General features: G+C 42.5%; 1 protein-coding gene across 38 annotated transcripts in view; it reads right to left on the reverse strand.

The window, feature by feature from the left end:
* Sorbs2 (sorbin and SH3 domain containing 2) overlaps window positions 1–24873 on the reverse strand; it is a 90236-nt gene that overhangs the window by 44642 nt on the left and 20721 nt on the right. For 12 of the 38 annotated variants that reach the window (XM_048455657.3, XM_087900762.1, XM_048455642.3 and 9 more), the window contains 8 exons: window positions 23623–23761; window positions 19952–20124; window positions 13724–13790; window positions 12981–13025; window positions 10812–10986; window positions 8178–8292; window positions 1059–1223; window positions 398–481 (listed from right to left, as the gene is read on the reverse strand). In XM_048455657.3, the coding sequence (XP_048311614.3) occupies window positions 398–481; window positions 1059–1223; window positions 8178–8292; window positions 10812–10986; window positions 12981–13025; window positions 13724–13790; window positions 19952–20124; window positions 23623–23761 (963 nt within the window). Of the gene's footprint in view, window positions 1–397; window positions 482–1058; window positions 1224–8177; window positions 8293–10811; window positions 10987–12980; window positions 13026–13723; window positions 13791–19185; window positions 19346–19951; window positions 20125–23622; window positions 23762–24873 lie in introns of those variants that run through there. The other 26 variants (XM_085680256.2, XM_048455648.3, XM_048455652.3 and 23 more) reach the window with 10 other exon arrangements.

The following is a 24873-nucleotide window of genomic DNA, read 5'->3' on the forward strand; positions in this document are numbered from 1 at the left end:
TTGGGATCCACGTGCTCTCTGGTGGCTTGATAATTCCTTAGCAAACAAGATCTGTAGTAACAGTCATTCTTGTGGATGGCAAGGTACTGCTGACTGTTAATCTAGACCAAAATGTGCTGGGCACAATGCAGCTCTCCCCTAAGCTACCTCAACATGATAGATTTGCAATTAATTAGATGTGATTCTAATGCATGATTAGGAGAAAACATATAGGAAGCGAATGGGCACATTTAGGCATTTGGTGCAAAAGTGAATTTGCACACAGCTGGAGCACACATATTTTATGCACCCAGCTTTCGCTCTCGACATGACAAGTCTCCCATGTGACAAGAATATGCTTTAGAAATCAAACAACATCCTCCTATTTGTCTTATAGCAATTGTCTAACCTCACTTACCGGGCGTCCAAACTCCAGTTCTGAAAAGAATTTATACCAGGGTTCATTTTCTAAGTCTATGTCATCTGGATTTATGCGACCAGTCTAGAGCAAATGTGAAGGAAAAGGGAAGGAAAAGGCACACTGAGCGAAGTGAGGGAAAACGGCGTGGGGTACGAGAACGCACACGCATCCACACGCAAACATGCATCCGACTCATCCAGGACAGAATGGAGAAAGTAAGGTACCATGAGCAAAATGAGGACATGAAAATGAGGCATTGCTGGGGTCCCTATCACCACCAGCACTAATTCTTTAGCCTAATACACGAACTAGGGGAAGTATCCTGGCAGTGACAATGGGGAAGGGTGGCACGCTAGACTGTGAAGATAGGACCAAAGGAGGTAGCAAGGGGCTCTCCTGATTGGTCAGTCTGCTGTCCCTAAAGTCACTGGCAGCTAGCAGTGGCAGCAGGGGTCTGCAATATGCAGACATTGCAGATGGGGCGAGCTAGGAGCATGGAATGGTGGAGGAGATGAGGGTTTTCCTGGGAGGAAGGTAGGGGTCTAGGAGCGGGAAGAACCCCAGCAGAGACGGGATCTGACCATGCCTTAACCTCGGAAGAAAGGCTCAGCTCTGCTTCCCCACAGCATGAGAGAAGGTGAAGAAGGAAGGAGCTCACCCGGGTGGGAGAGAGAGCTGGGGCGCTCGGACTCTGACGGGGTGCGGGGACACAGCTCCGGGGTGGAGGGGAAGGGCTACGCAGGCCATCTGTCGAGGGTGACACAGAGAGAGGCTTCCGGCTGGGTTCCCTGGGAACAGGTGTCGGAGTTGGTGGGACAGGGGGCTGTAAGAGAGAGGGGTGAGGAAACACTGGTTCGTTAGACAGGGGCCCTTGCTGAAACCTGGAGGACACCAGCTCAGCTGGCGTTAGTCCTGGAGACTGACATTCAGGAGGGGGCTGCGGCTGAGCAGATTCCTTAAGAACGGCCCACCACAGCGAAGATCTCAACTTCACAAGTCTCTCCAAAAGTGAAGAAAGATCCCATTTTGTGATTTAGTTTCCTCATGCTGACTTGAAGCTAAAGGAGAGTTTGGGTAGAATCGAGCTTTTCACAGTAGGTCAGGAAGGGGAGGTAGGGTATAGGGTATGACTGACTGGCATCTCAGGTGGTTTATGAATGCTGCGGTGCAGACAGAAAAGCTAGGGGTGTTAACACAAACAGTTGAGAAAAAACAGATACAATTATTTTAGCAATAGAACACAGACATCCAGCCTTTCCTTAACCCAGTAATACCCTTAATGCTTTTAATAATACATACCCAACTAGCTGGGGTCATGCTGGTTGTTTTTCTATAAAACGACACTTGAAGTACCATATATGTGCATAGCTACTTCCTGGGTAATCTCACGTCCCTAATTAAATGTATATAGTTGCATAGTGCAATATACTAAGACTAAAAAGTTTCGTTGGTTCCCTAAAAACCATTCACTCCAGCCCAGAGAAAAGGTCTGATGCCCACACTACCATCCAGGAGGTCTGCTAAACACCCACTACTCCAACCCCATATCATTCTCTTAGAATTCTTACGGATCTCAAAAGTTCCCACTGAGTAGCTCTATAATGCTATAACGCTGGGGTCATTAATATTCCACATTCTGAAAGAAGCCACTGTTTTGTCCTGAGCTTTGTCATCAGCATTGCATTGCCATTATATCTATAATAGCTTTATTAATGCCATTTAGTCTACAGCGAGTGATACATTATTCCCACAACAGTTTCAGTGGTATAGTTTTCTTCTGATATCTTTATGATAGAAGGTGGTGACCTTATAGTAACTGCACACGATGATAGAAGTGTTTGAGGCATCATAGCAAAATAGTGCAGAGGCCAAGCATTTGCATTGTATATAGCAGTAGAGTAGCAAATATAAAGACTGGAGAGCAACGCTGGGATATGCATGGGACTGATGCTGAGCGTTTAACACTCCATTATAGCACTCATGTGCAGTGGTTGATGGCATCCGTGAGTGGGAATCTGGATGGGCACACGAAGGAATGCTTATGTACACAAAATATTTCACTGTCAGTCAGGCACAGAAACTGCCTTTTTAATATTATTTTACTTTTAGTTATGAGGTTATGTTTCCATAAATAACAACTGAAGCGGCTATTCTATTAGAATGAGAAAATGCTGCAGAAATTCTCGAGATATTTACTCCAATTTGTGTCGATATTACTTCTGGTTTCCACTTCAGAGTTAACTGAGCAGTCTGTAGAAAGAACAGCTTCCAGTAACCTATTCCCATTGAATTTAGAAAAAAAAGGATTTGCAATAACTGTTTTCCATTGAATTAAGATTTTGTTCCATCAGTTATGATTGCTAAGGTTTTGTTAGTGATAAAGCGTTACTTTTCTTCAAATAATTTAGAAGATGTCAGTTGCATCGTGTAGTTACTTCATTACATAGCTTTGCTGGAGCCTTTATCTTTGAACAGGTAACATTAGAGAGAATTCACCAGTAACTTTGTGCTGTTGAGGGGTGTACCATTTCCTTTGCAGGAAAGAGACCTCTCATCCCCCGAGTGCCTTAGTTCTAGTGTTGTGTACTCCGTGCCTATGAGCTCTAGGTTTGAACACCTTGGTTGGTTGTCAACTTAAGTGTTTTATTTTGCTAGGGGAAGCTGGGCTGGGGAGGTGGTGGTGGGGGCTTCAAAACACTGTGAACAGTAGGGGGCAGCAAATCTAGTAAATAGGAAAGCAAACTTAGCTTCACCTGCACTTGGACAAATGGATAGACTACATTCTCCTTTGTAGAGACGTACTTCTAGAATAGAATCTGGGAAAAGGAGTCCATATCCATCATTCTGCTACAAACCTCAAATAGCAACTGCCTGTTATTTATCTATAACTATACATTTATATAAATGTTTATTAAATCCCGCTATTTAACAAGGCTTCCGGCTACAGTTCCAGCGAGCAGCTTGCTTGAATCTGTGCAAACAGTGACACGTCATCCTCTGCATCTCCGGAATGTGTGCCCAGTCCACATTTGAGTAGTGAGTAGTGCTTTTGTTTTACAGGCTGGGCGTGGCAGCTCACACCTGCCATCGCAAGCACTCAGGAGGCAGGGGCAAGAGGATGGTGAGTTTGAAGTCGGCCTGGGCTACATACCAAGACTTTGTCTCAAGAGAGCATAAGACAAAAACTTCAGCAAAATAAACCTCAACAAATAGATTCCCCTAATCCTACAAAAAGGACATGCCTGGCCTAGAACTGTCTCTTTGCTGAGGTTGATCTTTATCAGGTCCCTTTGGTTGTCATCAAATGTGTTCTGCGGCAGTCTGGAGCTACTGCCGAAGGACACTGAAAACCGCGGTCACCGACACCGATGAAGACAGTCGGATAACCGAAGGACACATATGAGGATAGTCGGATAACTGAAACATACGCCTACCAGTAAAGCCACTACTCCATCATTTCCCTCTTCGTCCCCTGTGAATATGGACACTTAGGAATCCGCTCGACGACAGTTACCTCCCTACATAATCCTCACATTGGCAGAAGAGTGCTGATGGACAGCTTGCTTTATTTCTGTCAGTTTTACAGACCTGACCACCTTCTGCTTAACACGAACCGTATCGCCCTCCAGTGTGAGACGAAGTGCTTAGACACACTAAAACCAGAGCTTCCACGTGACTGTTCTTAAAAGGCTCCCTCGGATGGGCAATTTAATGTCATGTTTTCCCAGCCTAAAAGCCCTTGGGTGTTTTTGGGGTCAGAGACACCGTCCTGCTCTCAGCCCTCTCAGTAAGAAGGCTGGATTCACTCTACTTTATCCTAAACACACCGGAGAACCCAGGAGTTTGTTCTTGCTCGGTGGCTCTTAAGCTGCAAGGCATGTGTTGCTATGCTTCCTATTTATTCTGTTTTCATAGCAAATACTATTGCACAATGGGATAAGTTCTTCCTGGGTCAAACCATCAGATAAAACTTCTCAAATTCTTATGCTTTAATTCTCGGGTACTAATTATTCACCAGTGATTTACACTGCATTTCAACTCATCCAATGTGTGTTCCTTTCTGCTAGTGTTATACGTAAGCACAGCTATTGTAGGGAAGGTAACAATGTCTTTGTGGGTTCTTTTCATTTTATTAAGCATAAAAACAATTAACATGGCTTATCTACAAGCAAATCCAATTCAGATGATCTGTAATACTTTCATTAATATTAGCCCAGTAGAGTTGTATGATTGTCATTTGTCATCTATATACTGGAAATGTAGTTGAATCTGTGAATCAGGTCAGTTAAAGACAAATTTTTGGAGATTGCAAGACCTTTACAAGGAACAGACATTAGGCCTATTGAGTCTGCATTGAAATTTATAACCAAAGAAATATTTCATTATTCATGATTATGATGATTTGATTATTGAACTTATGAGCTTCAAAGAAATGCATTTATGCTTTGCCTTCCTGTTAAAGCATATTAATAGACAGATTTGCCCTCAATTCCTAAAATGGGTCCTCAATGCCTAAGGATTGATGCCATCTTATTTTGGTCAGGGTTTGAGGATTGCTGTTTGGGCAGACATGTTTACTTTGCTTCCTTCATGCCTCAAGGAATCAGAGAAGCTGAGCTAGCGTTATCATCGAATTCCATCTGCTTCTTGATGGAGACTCAAGGGGCCTCATAGCAAGGTTCAGTCTCTCACCAGTTTTACCCACCAGCTGCAGAGGTAACATGAGTTCGCATTCCCTCAGTCACTCAAGGAGGTATTTACTACATAGGTACCACATGCCAGGCGTTGGGTGAGGCATGGAGGGTAGACAAATGTGGTGTCAGACAAGACACCTTCTGTCAGGGAACCTGTACAGAATACTCTCTGTATCCTTTACAGAATACAGTATTCTGTAAAGGATACAGTGAGGAGCCCAGAGAAGCCAACAGGCATGTGGTAAGGATGCCAAAGTGGGTTATCCTGTGTGCATCCAATAAGGAGAGCTACAAACCCACTGCTGAGCCCTAAGCCCCTAAGGAAACCCACAAGCCCCTAAGGAAAGTGTACCTCCGATAAGCCTTGGTGTATGTGTGTAAAGCTTCTAAGGGGGGGGGGTGTTTCTCTGGAAGAAAAAAAAAAACCCAGACCGTGTTAAGGTCTGATGAGAGGGGACTGAAAGCCCTTTGTGTAGCTGGCAGGGAGTGAAACCACGGGATTTTAGTAGGCTTCATTTGCTGTTGTTCTTTACTTTTTAAAAATTATATCAAAAGTTAGATTTTGCTTCAGGGACAAGGGAGAGTCAGGAGAGAACTTGTGACTGATAGGCTTCTTAAAAATTATCTGGAGACTGGCTACACTAATCAGGGGGATGGATGTATGGTGGCAATACAGACAGCAGATGGTGGTGGACCAGAAGGGGTATGTGGCCGTGACATTTCCTCCTGTGAGTACGAATGCAAGTTCATAGAGAGTGAGGGGGATCCAAGAGAATAGGGATGCTGACGGGTTCTCGGGAATTGAAGAGAACAGCACAGAATTGCCTAGCTGTTCGTATAATTTTTAAAAGTTAGAACCAAAAAGAGCAAAGGGGAGCTCTCAAAGTACCTCTGAGTAAAGCGACAGAAGACGCGTTCTTACGACTGTGAAATCCGTTTTGTGTTGTCACTCCTACCTAGCGAGACCACTCTCTTTCCCCTACAGTCTGAGCCTTCCGGACGCTTAGCTGGTCTCTCAAACACCCTTGTTTAATTTGCCTTTTGTTTTAAAATTTAAAGTGGGTTGAATTCAGGGTTGATATTTTAAGAAGGTAATGGTCTCACCCTATAAAAACGATAATTTTACAAGGCTTGCCCAAATTACATCTTTGCCTCTCTCCTATCATTTGTCAAGACTGGCTTTCAACAAGATGGCTTAGGAGGGGGAAGAATGTAAGCCTTCCATTCTCATTTCTTTCCAAGCTTCTAGCTGCTTCCATTCATCTTTTCCTGTGGCTGAGCAGATTTATCCATAGCAGAACCTCTGGTCTCCTGACCTCCCATCTCCTCAGACCACTTAAGAATCCTGGGCTCTCATGATAGTTACTCTGAACCCAGCTTTGTCATAAAGTATGGTAAGCACCAGCAACTTATTATAGTTAGTCACTGATCATACTATATTCCATAACAACCAAATTATGGTGATGGCAACTCCCAGCTGATGGTTTCCTGCTTGGAGGAACCAGTACGTGGTGATGAAGAACACCAAACCAAAGTTTGCCTAGGCTGAGCTGTTTCCAGCACATGCCCGCTATGTGGCCATGTGGCATTCAGCTAAAGCTGCTTCAGCCTCTGATCTGTAAAAAAGGAAGTTTGTACATCTGCTTTATAGGGTTGTTGGGAACACTGCATGAAATATAAAAGAATTATTACTACTTATAGAGCCGGTCATGCAGCAGGTACCCACTTACAGAGACTCTTATTACTATCTGTGTTGTTGGTCCTTTAAAACAAGGAGCCTCCAAAGCTTTGTCCCAAAGGTCTGTAGAAACTTTCGCTACAATGAGGGGACCCATAAAGGAGCTCTTACAGGATAAATTCTTTAGATGTGCTTCCATTTTAGCCATCAAAAATTTCCTTCAGTCACATTGTCACCCTGAGAGCCTCATGAGTCACTAAAGCTTCTCTGTTATAATTTGAGATTCATCATTTTGTGATTTTCTCTTTCAGAATTAGTACTGTATTCCACTAAATTTTGGTTTGAAAATTTCACTGTTTTTCTATTTAATCAGACAACTTAGTGAGTGGGTTATAATCCAGAATCCAGAATCAATAATGTTTCCCCCTCTTCCGTTCCTCTGCTGCAATCTTATCATTCAAAGAAATTTGAGTTATTTGAAGAAAGGCAGTTGAGTTATGTGACTGGAAAATCTTTGAACATAGTTCTCAAGAACAGAACCACAAATGCAGGGTTTCAAATTCTAAGTCAAAGACGCTCGTGTTGGGTGTGGTGAGGTCACAGGTTGTCCAGCTAGATCTTGGGGCTGACCTTGACGTCTATGGACTGTTGGAGGAACACTATGGAAACACAACAGGGTTAATCTGGACATACAGAGGAATTGCTGGATTTTAAAGAGGTCTTGAGGACACTGACTTCTGGGGGAGAATCAAGGGAACCAACATGATGGGCGAGAGGACCCAAGAGAAAAGGGACATGGAAGAAGCTGCTGTTAGTTTTAGTGGAGAGAAGTGGTCTCTTTCAAGTTCGTACATCGTTTAGGTTCATGCATGTCCAAAATAAACACAAAGACTATAAAGAGAAATACAATCTTGATCCATTAAAAGTGGTAATCAATCAGAAAGCTTGAGGCTTGGTAACCTAAGAGGGATTTAATAAAGAACCAATTAAACATCTTGTTATGGAAAGTGTGTTTGGAAAATTTTTCTCTTAAGTGAAAGAAATGGTAAGAAACCAACATAGAAGTCAAGGGATTTATGGGCCTGCGTCTGTATATCAGGGTTATGGATTCGTGATTTTTCTCACGGGCAAGCTAGAAGAGCAATTAAGTGCTTCATGTAGAGGTGCTGTGATTGGGCACAGCTCGCTGTATGCTAATGATGAGCCCTGCATATATATATATATATATATATATATATATATATATATATATATATATATAACTAAAGTGCCTCTTTCCATTCAGACAAGATACACAAATCATGATGATTCCTCAAGAACAAATAAAATGGGGTAAAATTCAGGTTCACTTGAGGACTGTGGAAGTCTAGCAAGCTGACTTTTTTGACCAATGACAAGTGCTTACGGGTCTTTCATGCTGCAGAATGGATGACTTCCCAGGTTCGTACTCAAAAATGCTCCTTGGCTCCGATCGGAATTTTCTGGTGTCCACCTTTCTGTCTGGAGGGTCCCAGTCATGCCTGTAAACAGACAGCAAACCACATGTTGAGACAATCCGTGTGCATGAAACACCCATGACGTAGCATCCACAGTCAATTCCCAAGGCTAATGTTAGCAGAGTTGATTGAATGATTGATTAATTTTGTGTGTGTGTGTGTGTGTGTGTGTGTGTGTGTGTGTGTACCCATGTTCATGTGCGTGCACACACATAGAAGAAAAACTTTTGGGAGTCAGCGCTTTTGGGGAGTCAATGCTTTCTTTCCACCACAGGTTCTGGGGATCGAATGTAGATCTTCAGGCTTAGGCAATGAGTAGTTTTCCTTGATGAGCCATTTTTCCTACCCTGAGAGATGAAAACAATCAAGCCAACCAAAACAAAACCCACACAACCAAAAAAAAATCTCTTTGGCTAAAAATTGCTTAACACTAAAAATATGTTTAATAAGTAAATGACTTACATCAAGCGTAAATATGTTTAATAAAAAATTACTTACATCAGGCTATCCCTTTTAGCTCACTTTTCCTTCTACTTTTACCTGTGTGACTATGGCTGTAAAAACTCACAGAAGAGGTGACGCATGGATAGTGACTTGTTGCTAGACCCTTGGCTCCCCAATGACAGCTATGTGCATCTGAGTTTAAAATAAGTGGTAGTGTGCTCCATGCAGCTTTATCAGTTTAAATACCTGCTAACCTGGCTTCCTTGATCCAGAGGGACAAGGACTAATGGACATACACTGTTTGATCTTATTCTTGTAAATGGCATCTGAGTGCACACCTGAGAATTCCAACGGCATCCCTTGGGCTGGCATACACAGGGCTAGGCAGAGTGGTGTGGGAGACCCCTTGGCATGAGCCTTGAAACACTAAAGGCCAATATTTCTCTATCTGGGAACTAATCTTTTCCTGGCATTGATCCCGTTGAGGGTCTGTCAAGGGCTCCTGGGAAGTACATTTTCAGAGAAGGGCTCATGACGTCAGGTTTTTCTGGGCAGCTAGAACTACATCAGAAAACTTCCTTCAGAGAGCAGGGAGGATTATTAAACGTGTATTGTTTACTTTTGTTTGAGGAAAGGAGTTTTTGATATTTTGAGTTAGGATATTCCTATTCCTATAGAATGGAAGGATATTCTTTCTCCATGGAATGGTGAATACAGAAGTGCCCTAAGAGAGAAAAATGAGGACCAAATCCTAGGTGTCGAGCCAATCAATGAGCTCTATCCACAGAGAGCCCTTAAACGTTCCATTTTAGTCTTCATATCTCTATGAAACTGTGCCCTGCTTGCTGTCTGAGAAACAGAACAACAGCCAAGACAGAATATCATAGAAAATACTAAAATCCCAGTAATATAATAAATGCCCTTTCTCATTCCTACTTACTGATTACCAGTAGAGGTAACATAAGATTTGTCTTAAGGGGAAGTCGAGATTGAATCTTAGCTTGGACTTTCTGTTGATACAAGTAGAGCAAGTTATGGTAATATTCTAACCTGCTTCTTTCTCTGTAATGGAGCACATGTCCCATTGGGTTCTCATCAGAACAAAATGCTGTAATGGAAGGACAGTGTTTAGTCCAATGCTTGCCTCATAAGCAGCTGTCGGTAAAGATTACCACGAGCCGGGACGATCAGCAACAGTCTAACACAACACAGTCAAAATGTGTTCATAAAAAGTTATTTGGGTGTGAATAGCTTATTTAAAACTGTTTCAGTGGAGAGGTGAAAATTAGAATCAGTTAAAATAACTGGTGGAAATGAGTCACAGACACTTGTTAAATATGCCTTATTTATGATTTAAGAATAATTTCTCTTGGCTTCTAAAAGATATCATAAAAGACCTGTAATTTCAAATCTGTGAAAAGGAAAAATTAGCTGCTTAGTCTCTTAGTGGGGCAGCAATGGAAATCCATGCCAATTGTTTCCAGTTATTTTATGTAATTTTATATGGGTTTATCTTGAGACATGATGCCAGTGCGTAGCTTGGAAGTTATGCAGCTCAGGGTGGCCTTGAACTCCTGCTTCATCTTTATAAAGACTGAGATTATATGAATGCTGTACTGCACTCTACCCCGTTTCAGCTCAGAGTGCAGGGTGTGTGGAGCAAGTCACTACCACTGAGCCTCTTCTCCAAGGCCCACAACATAGTGTGTGTGTGTGTGTGTGTGTGTGTGCATGCGCGTGCACACGCCCACAACATAGTATATGTGTGTGTACATATTTTGTTTGTAGTACTTAGACAAATGTTACTTATGAACTGCATCTATGGCCACTTTATTGCTTATTTGCACTCACTGAACAAAAAATCGAGTTTGTGTCCCTGATACATCAAGTTTAATTTGGAGCATTGTGAGAGCGTGACCGAGACTTTCCAGAAAGGGTTCAGCATAAATCTCAGCAGTGATGCTCGATACGGATGAAGACAGGAAGTCTTTGCATATATTCACTCCACCCCACTGGACTGATGCTTCACTGAGTGCCACTGTGAGTTGGTTTTTATCCTAAGAGAAGCCATGTGTGTGTGTGTTGGGAAGGATCCTTACTTTTCTGTCGAAGATTGATCTCTTGGCCGTGGTGGGACATGTGGGGGAGGCACTGGGGAAGGCGTCTCCTTGAAACCATCGGTGCCGTTGTCTGAGTGGCTCTTGGAAAGAGGTCTGTAGGTCTGGGTCTTCGCAGCAGGGTGTGACTGAGCACTGTAGGGCGAGTTGTACAGACCTACCACGAAAAAGGCAGAAGCCAACAAAACAAGCAAATGACTTGAAGGCGCCCTGAGTTGCTGGGCTCTGCACAACAGCCGACGGTTTTGCAAAAATTATCAATAAGCATATTCATAATATGTACATTAGGTGGCAGATTGTTACTAATGTATCAACATTAATTTATGAATTATCACTCATTAATTAGATATCAATTCGTTTTGCACATAGGTACTGGTTATAGTAAATTATTCGTTGTTGTACAATTAATGAAAATTTGGGCTAGTTGGTAAAAATAAGCTTACAGCTACTCAGCAAGGTTTCTGCCCAATCACAGAAACTAACACCTTAGGCAAACTTTCAGAGGAAGATTAAAACAGCAGCTAGTACTTTGTAATGCTGACGTACATCAGACAGTTGATATGTTAATTGCAGTCCAACAAATATAGAACATGCTGTGTGCATGAGGTGCATCTCCCATGTGGGACAGGGGAGGGTAAACTCTCCTGAACAAGCACATACGAGAAGACGGGTGATTGGAAAGGAGTTTGTGGCAGTTAATAAAATCCAACGGAGAAAGACATAGTGAAAATGGAAGGAAGTGCAGAGGTGATGAGGGAGACAGAGAATGCATTACGGATCTCCTGGGACCAGAGTTGGGCTTGAAGGATTGGCTCTGGTGGGTAGAAGAGGGCGGCAGGAGTGGCATGCAAGACACAAAGCTCTTGGGTATTAGAGGAGGTTATAGGCGTTTTGTTGGCTGACTGGATGATAAAATTCCCCGGCCTTTACAGGGTAACATAACTGAACTTCAGCTTATTAATTACCAGCGAGACAGACCCATTTTAATATTTAAAAGTATATAAAAATTCTGAGTTTCTCAGAGTCTCACTCTTGGCCTTAGTCTGTCTGTGCTTGACTACGTCTCTTCCAGGTCAGCATGTGTTTGTCTCCGTGAGAAGCTACTTGGGCAATACCTGCACTGAAGTGTTTTGGGGTTACCTCCACAGTCACTTCAACTTGTGAGGTGACTCACAGAGGCAAGTTTGGTGTAACAGGACAGGATGGGAGTATTCATTTTAATGGACTTTCTGAAATAATAGGGGGATGGGGATCCAGACTCTAACTCAGAGGTCACCAGAAGTCACCAGCATGACTTTTTTTCTTTCAATTTTCTTTCTCATTCATCTTTGTCGTTGAGTAGTGGAATCACTCAGTTAAAGGACTGGTTGCTGGCCATCAGGTTTTAGGAAGCGGGGGAGTCTCATGGAGTTTTCTGTTTGGGTGACAAGAGGACCCTAAATGAGCTATGGCTCATTTATGGGCTAAGGCTAGGTCGGGTGGAATTTCATGAGGAAAAACTGATGAAAGGGGGCATAGCTTAGGGGTCTCTCACACGACATGAAGACCACTCCACAAGAAACCAGCACATTCAGATCCATGCGGAATGTCCAGAGCTGAAGTCATTCCATTGTGAGCACTGGCAACTCTGAGTCAGAAAAGAGGCCCAGCCAAGAGCGAGGCTTTCACCGGCTTTCAATGAATGGTTCCATTTTGGCGCAAGAGCCTGGACATGGTCGTAAAACACTTCGCTTGACTTGTTTTGGGGGGAATACTATCTGCGAGGTCTTATGCAATTATAATCACCCTTTCTGCTGATAAAAAGATCTTTATTTTGTTGTGTAACCGGGCCACAGTCTGTTCTTTCACCCTGGCCCTGCACTGTGTGGTTAAACATTCTTGAAGTTGAGAATAAACCACCGGGCGGGGGGGGGGGGGGGACGGGGAGGGAGGGGGACGGAGGGGGGGGTGATGACGGATGTGGAACAGTGTTAGTTCTCATTTCCAGGAGAAAGGATCAATCTGTTGTTAGGCATGCTCTGAGGAAGGAAGCAAGGCCTCCCCCTCATCACAGGGACTGACAGCATGGGGTGGGGTGGTATGACGAAGGACTGGGGTTCTTCCCCACAGTGGAGTGTGACTGGTCATCGCCAGCGAGGAGAGCCGTCCTACCTGCGTTGTATGTGTAAGGAGTATTATACATGTCTGTGTCCTCATCTAGAAAACGAAACATAAACATGATAATCCAGATTCTGCCACCTTGTCGCCAAGACGGCAGAAGGTCAGAGAAATGACAGAAACACACCAGCATAAAAAAAAAAAAAGCAATCAATATTTTTTTCTAGCATATAATAGCACTTTGTATTTCCAAACATTGTACTCTGGGGCTCTGCGGAGTGACCTTCTTGTCTACAAAGCAATGTACCTTTCTGCCCTGGTCATACATGCAGAACTGGTCCCTTGTCCCTATGTCCCTAGGCAGATTCAGTGTCAGCTGCATCACAAAGTGTTTTAAGGTCTCTCATCAATGGTACTGAGTGGGAATCAGGAGAAGCCACTACGCTTGCTCTTCTGGTAAGAAACAGGCCTGGGCAGACAGGAGCAGAAGGGTACAGTGCCCCAGTGTGCATGTCGACAGAGATGGACAGAGGGCTAAGAGTAGAACACCTGGTGAACTCCAAGGACATCTCTAAGGAGGCTTCTTGGTAGCTCATGGTTCAGGAGAGGCACACATCTGTGATTTAGGGGTAAAGGGAGACTAGGAGACATGCTGTAAAAAAGGGGTCATCAAGTTTACTGGGGTCTTGATGTTTTTGTGTGATGCAAGTCTAGATAAAACTGAGTATATATCCTTCAACTCATAAGCGCTTGATTAAAAAAAAATAACAAGACAAAACACAGAGGAACATACATACCCGGCTTGTGGACCATGTGAATTTGCTTGAACATTGTCTTGTACCAGTCCTTCGGCCGGTCGACTGTCTGTCAAAGAGAACATCAGAGAATTACCATCCCTATCTGTTAGCTTTGGGTTTAATGATTCAGCTGCTGCCTCTCTCTTTACCCTCCCAGCTGATATAAAGGACAGACATCCTACTGTGACCATGAGTCTACAATTCTCACTGCCCCCAAAGTAGCTTACCTCACACCCTAAGTAATCAGGGGCTCCGGGTGGCACATTCTGAATGCTGGCCTGACATTACCAAGGTTCGAATCTTTCCCCCTTATCCTGCTGCCAAGTATCTGAGACCACTTGACTGCAAGCACGTGCTATGGGCTACCCATCACTGTGTGGCATGGGACTGCCTTTTCTCCCTGAAGACTCTAACCTTGTGGGCCTGGCCTGTCTTCAGAACCTCTGCAAGACTGCTTACGATGTTATAACTCTTATAATAAATCTGCCTCGGTCCCAGACCCCCAATCTGAGACCTCACACCATCACATCACCACCCCAGGGGGAGGTCTTCACTGATACTATTCGATATTTCCAACAGTAGGTTTGCATTTCTATATGATTTCATGGCAATTTCAGCAATTTATCCTATTTACACAGTTTGTAAGCAGGGTATCTCACATTTACTGAATTGGAACATTCTGTGGTATGGTTTTATTTATTCAATTCAGCTGTGCCCAGTAGTAGATAGTGAGTATTGGATGAAAGTTCAGCCTCTTGTTATTATTATTACTATTATTATTAGTAGTAGTAGTACATATATATATGTCTGAAGCAGGGCTTCCCTATGTATCCTGAACTGGCCTTTAACTCATGATCTGTCCACCTCAGTCTATCATGTCCTGGGATTAAATGGATAAAACCATGGGACCAGCTTATTACTGTGTGTGTGTGTGTGTGTGTGTGTGTGTGTGTGTGTGTGTGTGTATAGGGCAGAGGACAGTTGATGTGGGATTTCCCTCTGTATGCTGTAATTACCATTTGATAAATAAAGAAACTTCTTTGGGTCTATAGCAGACCTATAGGGAAACAGACTAGGCAGGAAAAACTAAGCTGAATGCTGGGAGAGAGAAGGCAGAGTCCGAGAGAAGCCATGTAGCCCTGCTGGAGACAGACGCCAGAACTTTAGCCGGTTGTAAGGCACAGTCGCGTGGTGATACACAGATTATAGTTTCTGTGTGATTATTTTGGGGCTAAGCAGCCAGGAACAAGCTACCGACCTCCTTACTACAGACAGTCTTAGATATTGTTCCTCAGGAAGTGATCCTGGTTTTTGATAGAGTTTCCCTGGGACCTAGGCCTTACCAATGTGGGTAGGGCAGCCCCAGGGAGCCTTCTGTCTCCACCCTCCAGTTCTGGGGTTACCAATGTGTGCCATCATGCTGCTTTCTATGTGGGTGCTAGGCATGGAATTCAGATCCTCATGCTTGCCCCGCAAGCATCCAACAGATCCATTTCCCTATTCCGTATCATTATTCTTAAAATTTTCTATTGAGTGTTCTGTGAAGACATTTAAAAATTAGCTAGGGGATATTTTTGACTCAAGTGGTAGATACTCTGATCAGCTTCAATGAAGACAAAATTAGTATTTACTAGTCTAAGTAACAAAAATACTGAATTTATCAGACAATGCAAAGTCATAGACTATCTGTGTGTGTATGTACACGCATGTGTGCAGCTATGATTAGATTTTAAAACATCTATGACAAGACATAAAAGTACACATAACTTTTGCCTTGCTAAATTATAAACTCTGTGAGTGTAGGCATTCTGTAGGCATGCCAGGCTTTAGGTGTGATAGGAAATTAATGTCCAGTCATTAAACAACCTTTGAACCTTGGAGCCTTTAGTTGCTAGTTAATGCTTCCTGGAAGTTGGGATCTGAGAAAGCTATGCATCTCTTCTTTTCTTTGGGTGTGTGTGGGGGGCATATGCTTGTGTGCACAGGTATGCATGCCCCTGCAAGCAAGCAGTAGCTAGAGATAGATGTCAAACAGCCCCCTCTTTGACTCTGTGCCTTATTCTTCTGAGTCAGGGTCTCTCACAATGTGTGTTAAGGGCCTTAGAGTAGTCCTTCCACTATAACAGATCTCGTTAACTAAAGGCAGCGGGGAAACTCCAACACCTGTGGAGTGAAATGCTGAGTGAACCTATGGGATGCAACTCTGTCTTACAGTCTGTGAAAATGTACATTCTTTTTTCTAACTGCAGCGCAGCAATTTGCTCAGCAAGATCTTCATCTCGACTTTATCAGAGCTAGTTGGACCAGAAGTTAACCATTCTGTCTGTGCACAGGCAACTTAAAAACATCTGATTTTTCCAAGGTCGTGGCCCTGATTTAAAATATTTGTTAGAATATGCTGTGCTTGGTTGATGTCCCTGGGAAACCAGTGGGGGAACATCTGTTTGGGGAGGGGAAACTGAGGTTGGGTCCGGATGTAATATAGGAGAGGGTAGAATTTAAAACAACAACAACAAAGCATTAGTTAGGACTTGTAAGAGTGGAAAGTATTTGACATTTTATATTCTGACTTTTATATATGTGGTCATTGAATTTTTTCACCTAGAAACTGTTAGGCAGTGCTTACATTTATTTTGAGTTCTGGAAGTAGACAATTCTGACAGTCACTAGACATGTAAATGAACATCTGTTTTGTTGAGAATCACATATGCATTGTAAGCTTCTTCTACAATGGGTGCTTGAAGGCATCATTGATTAAATATATGGCCAAATGATAGGAACTAGTGTGTGTGTGTGGGGGGGATTATCTACAAAGAGGCAGGAATCTGCTGTTTGCTGGTTCAAACAGAATAATGGAACATGGGGGCCAAGGCTTAAGTCAGTGAGGTACCTGCCATGTAAGTATGAGAACCTGGGCTCCTGTTTCCAGCACCCACATAAAAAGCTGGGCATGGAAGTGGGCTCCTGTAATCCCAGCTCTGAGGAGGCAGAAAATAGTTCTGGGTTTGGTGAGAAAGACTGGGCAGCAATTGAAGAATATACCCAGTTTTGACTGCTAGCTTCTCTGTGCACACCCAGGCACACAGGTACACGTGTCCACATACATGCATACACACAAAAATATATATATATATATATATATATATATATATATATACATACACTCAAAATATTTGATGGAATATCTTTAGGGGTCATTTACATTTCTGACGGCAGGCCCCTCTTTCATTACGCTTTGTTTCTGTCTTACTTTTACGCTATTAAAGCCACAAGCACAAAAGGAACATACAACTGTGCATAAAAATAGTTTCTCACTATACCTGGATGCAGCCAATGGGGACGGGGAGGCTGAATAAGGAAGTTGTATTGCTGTATATGGCAATGCATCGTGACAGACAGCATTGTTGTCTGCACTTGCCAGAGGGCCTATATCAGGCAGGATCCCACAGTTATGCCATCTGCTAGCTTTATATGGTGAGTACAGAGAAGCCAAGAAATGCCCAGTCAGCTGGCAGAGAGACTGTGAGGCTGGTGAAGCAGAGACTTGCAAAGTCAATGTCCCTTCCTAAAAGAAGTTCTGTGAGCACTTCCGTTCCTTTTGCCAATGCCATCTGGGAGCATGTTGTGTCTCACACCGAGACTATGAATGCTGAAGTCCATACTTGGGAGGTTTACTTTTGGATGTGTCCTTCAGAAGCATTTTGCATAGACTCCCTAACTCCTGCCCAGCCGTCATCCATGGCCTTTTCAAAATAGGCTTCAACTTCCACCTTCTTCTAGTCATGAAATATCAGCACTGTACACTAATTTCACATGCAGACATTTTTTAAAAAGCCATTTTCTACATATAACACAATAATAATCCTATTCTACTTTTGGTCCTGGAACCTCTACAAAAGCCAGACAACTATTACGTTTGGATTAGGAGAAAGAAAGCTTGCATGCCTCTTAACTAGCCAGGCTTCGTACACAGTCTCGTGGGCTCAGAGCCCTGGAGATTTGTGTTACTGTTTTGAAGTTTTTGGCAGGAAAAGGCTGATGTACACATCCCAGCCACAGGAGAAGGGATGCTCTCCCTCCATCCCAAGAACTCAAAAGTAGCAAGTATTGAGTTATTCTTCTCAACAGTTCCTGGACCACTTCATGATATTCTGTTGCCATGGTAACAGTTACCTAGGAGGATACCCCAACATGGCACGTGGAGTCAGTGCTGGTTTACATGTGCATACTGAGCAGGAAGCTAAAGCAATTTGAGTCTGATCATCGTTACTTTCTATAAGAATGAGGAAAGAAAATAACCTTGGATATTCTTGGCCCAGGGACGGCAGGATTCAAGATTTATAAATACAGATCTATACTTGGATGTGTGATTTGTAAGGCTGCAGAGTAGTAAACATGAGCAGGATCCCTCTTGTACAGTTTTAAAGGTCTGAGCAAGTTATACAGAAAAAAAAAAAAAAACCAGGGCTCCTTTTAAGGAACTTTTGCAGTGGCTAATAATTCACTTTCAATTTTCTGGAAGGGAAATTCACATCACCTACTTAGCGGACATATATGGCTGCTTATAATTTGGCAATAGGTCATATAAACCTTTTATAATATTAATTGAGTTTTGTTTATCATCTCCAACATCTTAGATTTTTCTTTAAAAACCTAACAAAGACTTGCGAGTCAAACATGACAGATTAAAAATCTACCGATGAAAAAGAATGGATCACATTAAATGTCCATTTTTACCTACCATTTACTAACTTAAAAACACATCTGAAGGTTTTAGATAGAATCTCCCAGACAGCATCTGTAACTGCACAGAAAGCAATGACCTCTTAGGCTTTCTGTATACTGTGTCTCAAGGGCTAACAGGCATAATCCATGACACCCTTCCTGTCTGAGTCATTATCCCCTCATTACCATGGGAAAATTCAAATTTAGTCATTTTGAGTCAGAAATTCTGAAAGGAAAACAAATGTTCAAACACTGCCATCAGAAACATACAACTGTCATTAAACGGAGTGGATTAGTCACAAGCCCTAAAATATGGCCATCATCATTTCAACACAGATTTTTTTTTGAGCTTTAATAGTCACATTCAACATCCACAACAATCTGAGAAGTCTAAATTCCAAGCGTATGCTATACAGATATACTTCTTTTTGGCTTCAGCTACAATACTGAAGCCAAGAATAATCAATTCTGAACTCATTTCTGTATATAAAACACGATCACTGCAAACTCAAAAAACAGCTCATACTTCATCTTTCACCGTTTTCAAATGTTTCCTGTCTCACCATTGCATCTCTCCTGATATCCTGCCCATTCTTTTGCTAGGTCCCTTACTGTCCCTGGTTCCCGTGTTTCCACTCAGGAGACGCTGCTCTTGGCAGCATCTCAGCCATTTATGTGGGCACACAGGCAACGTCCATGTAGCTGGCGCTCCCTCCTCTCACCCCCACCAAGTTCACCTGCAAAGACGCCGTGGCTCTCATCCTGGCTTCCCAGGTCTTCCTTCCTCTGCTACCACAGACCTCCTCTTGCAATGGACGTGGTCAGCACACAGCTGCCTGCCTAGGCTCTGCTGCTCCGGAGCATTGCCAGAAAGGGCTGCCCCGGCACACTGAGTAACGCTTTGGCAGAGTTTAAAGACTAAAAAAAAAATGCCCTCAACACTTTGACTTATCATCCAGGGAGCTCGCAGCAGCTCAGCAGAGGAGGGCATGCAAATGTTCCTTTTTTTTCCCCCACAGGCAGTTTTTCCTTCCCATGATATTACCTCCCTTTCCTCCAATCATCTCACCTCCCAAGCCCCAGTTGACAGTTACCCATCCCTTGGCGTGAACTCACATCCATTTTGAGAAACAAGTCGCTTGTCTTTTTACAGTGCATGTGGGAATTGGATGCTGTAAAAAAGGACCTACTCACTTCGCCCCTTTCCCCTTTTCCTCTCTAGGCTCACCTCTCCTTGATAGAAAGTTAAAAGTGGAGTGTTGCTATTTAACAAAACCCACAGTTTCATGATTTCCAGTTCAAACGGAAAACAAGATTGCGTAGTTGTCGTCCCTCCGCAGTTTCCTCTCTCTGCCACACAGCCTGGCATTCATGGGAGCTCCGATGGCTCAGAGGACAACCGTCATGCTATAAGACCCTAGGAATGCATGACAGCATGCACAATCCACCCTTTGTGAAGTTCATGGGCAGACCCGGAAGGACACACGTGCTGGCATGGCTTACCGTTCTAATGGCTGTGGGGATGCCGGACTCGTCCACGGGGCCAATCCCTGGGTAATGCGGGGCTTTGATAACTGTCACTCTCTTCTCTTCCTCTGAGGATCTGTAGAGTGGGATGGAGCCTCCCATGGTGCCGTCCAGAGACTGGGCATGCTGGGAATAGGTCTCTGCAGAATCTGTGGAGGAAACACAGTGAGAGGGCGCATCCCGGATGCGCACACAGACTATAAATTAATGGTGGCTCTTGTACATTGATGGCCACCCACAATAAACCCCACAGTTTTAGCTCTTTGCCTTTTAACATATCTACGCCATCTCATTCAGAAAGACCTCACCATTTTACAAAGAAGGGTAAGAGGAAGAGGATGGGCTGAATGATGTGGGCAGCCACGTTGGGGGGGACCACTGAGCATGCCCTACCTCACTTCCCTTGTAGTACTCTTGGAGGGTTAGGATGAGGGGGGACAAGAGTCACCTTTATAAATGTCCTTAGGTGGTTACTCACACATGACTCTTGTGAAGCTGCTGACTGCCGTATGAGGAAGGAATCAGAGGTAACTTTTGAGAAGCAATAGGCTTATTGAGCTAAAGAATGATTCCGTAAAAAGAAATTGAAAATAAAATTTAGGTGTTTTTTTTATTTTTATTTTTTATTTTTTTTAGATCTAGACATACAGTAGCAAGTGAAAGCTTATGGGTAAATAAGTGCTTTTGAGTGATTACAATGTATTGAATTTATTTAATAATATTTATTTAATATTGTTGGCTTTAGGAAAATACCCATGTCATGACTTTTTATCCTTTGAGCCGGACAATTGTCCTAAGGATTTAAGTTACATGAGACTTAACAAAATTCCATCCTCATGTTAATATTATGAATGTCTGGAATACTCTCAGGGGTAACAGAGACCATATATATGACCTAGTCTACTCATCCTAAGTTAAAAATATAGTTTTGGAAAAAAACAACATTATTGGTGGGCACATCATACAATAGTGATGTGACTGCTGTTGTGAAATTTCAGAACTTGGTGAACAGGACTGAGTCTTCATTTAGGCTTTGCGTGACCTGCTTTAGCTGGCCTGTTTTTGAGTTCTCTGTGAAAGCTGAATAAGTCTTATGTTTCAGGCTAGCATTTGCTGATTATATTTATATATTCATATATATGTGTGTGGAGTTCATTTTCTTACATATCTATGCTTTACAATATTTATATCATGTATAGATAGCATAATGAACTTTATGTTATACATATGAATGTGTTTTCCAGGCAGAACACGTAAAGTATCACCAAAAAAAGCCTTTTAAGGTTGACTCATTTTCACATGGGTATTTAGTGTTATGTTCTCGCTAGATTGATATCCATTATATCGTTATAACTGCTATAATTACAGTCATTTTCAATTTCAAAAGCTTTTCAAGGCACTTTTGAATTGAGTGGAACTGAAGTGCCTCATGTGTCATTGGTTGGTCATACAAATCCCATCTCCCCAAGCTGTTCTAAACGAATCACAGTGCGTCACTTCACCCTGGTTGACTTTTTTTATTTTAATTCCTCAAAGGCCTTGATGAGATAGCCACAATGCTAGGATTTTTGTCAGCAGCCAGACTCTTCTGAACACCCAGAAGGTGCCCTGGTCCTAGCCTAAGAAACAGTATCAAGTCTGTCTTCACGGACAATTCATATGACCATACAAACATGCAGCTTGCGCGATGAAAGCAAAGTCTTTTTGTATTTCTCTTATATGGCCCATAGACTGTTGTGTTTGTGATTCTTTGTCTTTGACTAAAGCTGAAGTTCACCTAGGGCAGAGTGGACTTGTAAATTCCACTGGCATCATTGCCTTGGCCAACTGGAAGTTGTTCAATGTTTATACAGGAAATTTCTTTCCATGTTAAACAGCTTATGTGTAAAATCTACTCACTGGTTAGGTCTAAAGTCAAAGCCCGTCTATACTTGAGTATTTATATATTTTTTTATTTGGTAAACTGGGGAAAACTGTTCACTAAGACAGGCAATGGGATAAAGAGTCACATTTAATGATTTTTTAGGAATGGCCGAAATAATTTAGAAAGTTTCATTTTCAGGTATAATAATGCATAATTGCATCACAAAATCTTGAAATAGTGGAGCCTCTTATAAAACTGAGCTGTGGACTGGTTGTCAAAGAGAGGAATTTGGCACAAGCAAGCTCCCCTTTCTCACAGTCTGAAAGGAGATCATTACGAGCTTCAGAAATGGCTCCCTGGAGCAGCATTAGAAGAGGCCCAAGTATACTGAGACTTCTTTAATGAGTCCCATGACTATTAAAACCTTAGTGAAGTTTTGTTGACCATGGAAGCTGAATTCTACCATGAGTGGGCTTGAAATCGACATGAAGTGTTCTTTAGTAAGCCTGTGGTATCATAGTCGTTCAGTTCAGAGTCAATGTGAGACATGGGAAAGGGATTTGCTACCAACTACGGAATGGTGTACAGTCCTGTGTTCTAGATTTTTATCTCTGTTGCTGATCTGTAGTGTTTGCAAGATGGTCCCTCTCTTTTTGAGAGGTTCATGTAGGTGTATACACTCCTGGGCGTCCTTTCTGCTCTGTTCTTCTGAAAACTTTCTAGGTTCTCAAGGTCATGAAAATGGTTTCCATCCTAACATCCCACAATGGTTCAGTTTGGTAAGATTTTTCAAACAAGGTTTGGAATTTTTACATTGAATTTTTAGCAACTAAGAAATAGTTGTTACATTATTTTTAAACTATGCTAATTTATTTTGCTACATAAGAATGTTTCTATCTTTATGTAGCTCAAACTTTTTCCAGGAGGCTCTAAAGAGTTTACAAGACCCACAAAATTATATGCTTAAAGTTTTGAAATGAACTTTTATATGTTCATTGTTTACATATAAACATTTATAAAATCTACTTACAGGTTAGATCTAAAGTCAAGGCCAATCTATGCTTGAGTATTTATATATCTTATTTGGTAGATTGGGGAAAACTGTGTCCACTAAGGCAAGCAATGGGACAAAGAGTCACACTTAATGGTTTAGGAAGTAATCAGTTTTGTTGCAGGAGGAGTATAACAAAAAAAAAATTAGATTTATTTATTTTATGCTTATGTGTATGTATGTACACATGTGTGCTTGGTGTCCTCAGAGGTCAGAAGAGGGTGTCAGATCCCTTGAAACTGGAGTCACGGAAGGTTGCAAACCATCATTTGGGTGTTGGGAATGGAGCCTGGGTATTCTAGGAGAGCAACAAGTGACCTTAACCACTGGCCCACCCCCTCAGAACCAAGGGCCTTGTCTTTGCCAAACTTTTAATCTCCAAATGATTAAGAACTTGTTTCTATAAACTGTAGGATCTTCACTGAAGGGAGTTCTCCTTCACTTCCCCCAGCCTCAGTACTGACTGCTGACCTTCGAACCTCAGTTTGGCAGTTTATAATAGTGTGATCCAGGACCTCACTGTGTGACTGTAACCTATCCCCTTTTACACTGTTTTAATTGTTAAACAATTTTCTATAGCCATAACTAAAGAAGATTCTAGAATGAACATTCTTCCACAAAGGAACAAGTCACCTCAATAGAAAAGTGCTACATTAGCGTTTTCTGGGTCCCAGAAGCTCCCTTATCTTGTCATATTAAAGTTGGCATGGAAATCATGATTGCAGTACTTACCAAGCGACCTGCCATGCTGCATGATAAGGCTGGAGTTGAGCGAGGCTGGAAGGGAGTACGCGGAAGGGGAGAATGGCCTTTGATAGTAACTGACCGGACTCACAGCACCGCCAGAGTTGCCATTGATGGTTATCTGGCTCTGAGAAAAGCACATGGACCCCATTATAGCACACAGTTCCCTATGAACGTCACTCCGTTAAATGACAGCAAGAATTTCCAACCACAGGACGGTAATCAACGTCAAGGCTTTTACTAATTTTGAAAACTGATGTCAGAGGGACAAAGTACTTGGCTGTTTTCCATTTTCTCCATCCTATTCTTCATGTGTCATTCTTTTATGTTGTATGAGGGCATCTGAAGTGGTTAGGAAAAGGGAGAGCAGTCAGGCAGCAGGCACACTGCTCTGATTTTAAGGGTGCCACCAACAGGGGTCACTGGCAAATGGGGAGGACAACTGAGCTCTCACAACCTGGACTTAAGCAGTCACAACTCCCTGGCATCATTCCACATGGCGGATTTGAGATGAATGCACTCTGACAGGAGGAGGGGGCTGGTTCACAACTCAGTCAGAATGCTCTCTAATGAATTAATGTTTCCAAAACAAGGTAACTAACTAACACAGCAGGCAAGTGTTCGGGTTTATGAATCATGAAATGAGCTATTCTAGCGGTCACATACCTGGTAGACCATTGTCAAGATGTCAAAACACTGGCTTCTCCTTGCTTCAACTTTACTTAGCATTCTGATCTCCTAATACACTGAGTTACTTGTTTACATCTGAATATTTTCTAATGCTACCCGACGCTTCTCATTGAGACAGTCACACATGGTGCGTCTCTTGTGGTTGTTAAGACATGCAACTTGGCATTGATGACCTAGCAGAGAGTCACAGGACACATGCTGGGACTGAGTTGCACCAGCCTAGATCAGAGTCTCCAGGTCAGGGCTATTATGCAGAGCATACATACCACTGAGAATTATGCACACTGAATAATGCATGCAAGTGAGTTAAAACATTAGTAAGGATATTTAGTTCAAAGAACATTACAGATGAGTAATATAAGCATAGATAGGCACAGACAAAGAGACTCATAACTTTCAGACTCTTCTTTTTTTTTTAAACAAAATAAATTTCAACTACATAAGAATGAAACACAACAGGTGAGTGAGTGTATGTGTATGACCTCACTCTGAGATAATGATCCAAACGAAAGCCAATTTACTTGAAAGTCATATCAACTAAGTCCTAAA

This window comes from Myodes glareolus, chromosome 23 (assembly GCF_982192425.1).
Source record: "Myodes glareolus chromosome 23, mMyoGla1.1, whole genome shotgun sequence".
NCBI classification, from domain to species: Eukaryota; Metazoa; Chordata; class Mammalia; order Rodentia; family Cricetidae; genus Myodes; species Myodes glareolus.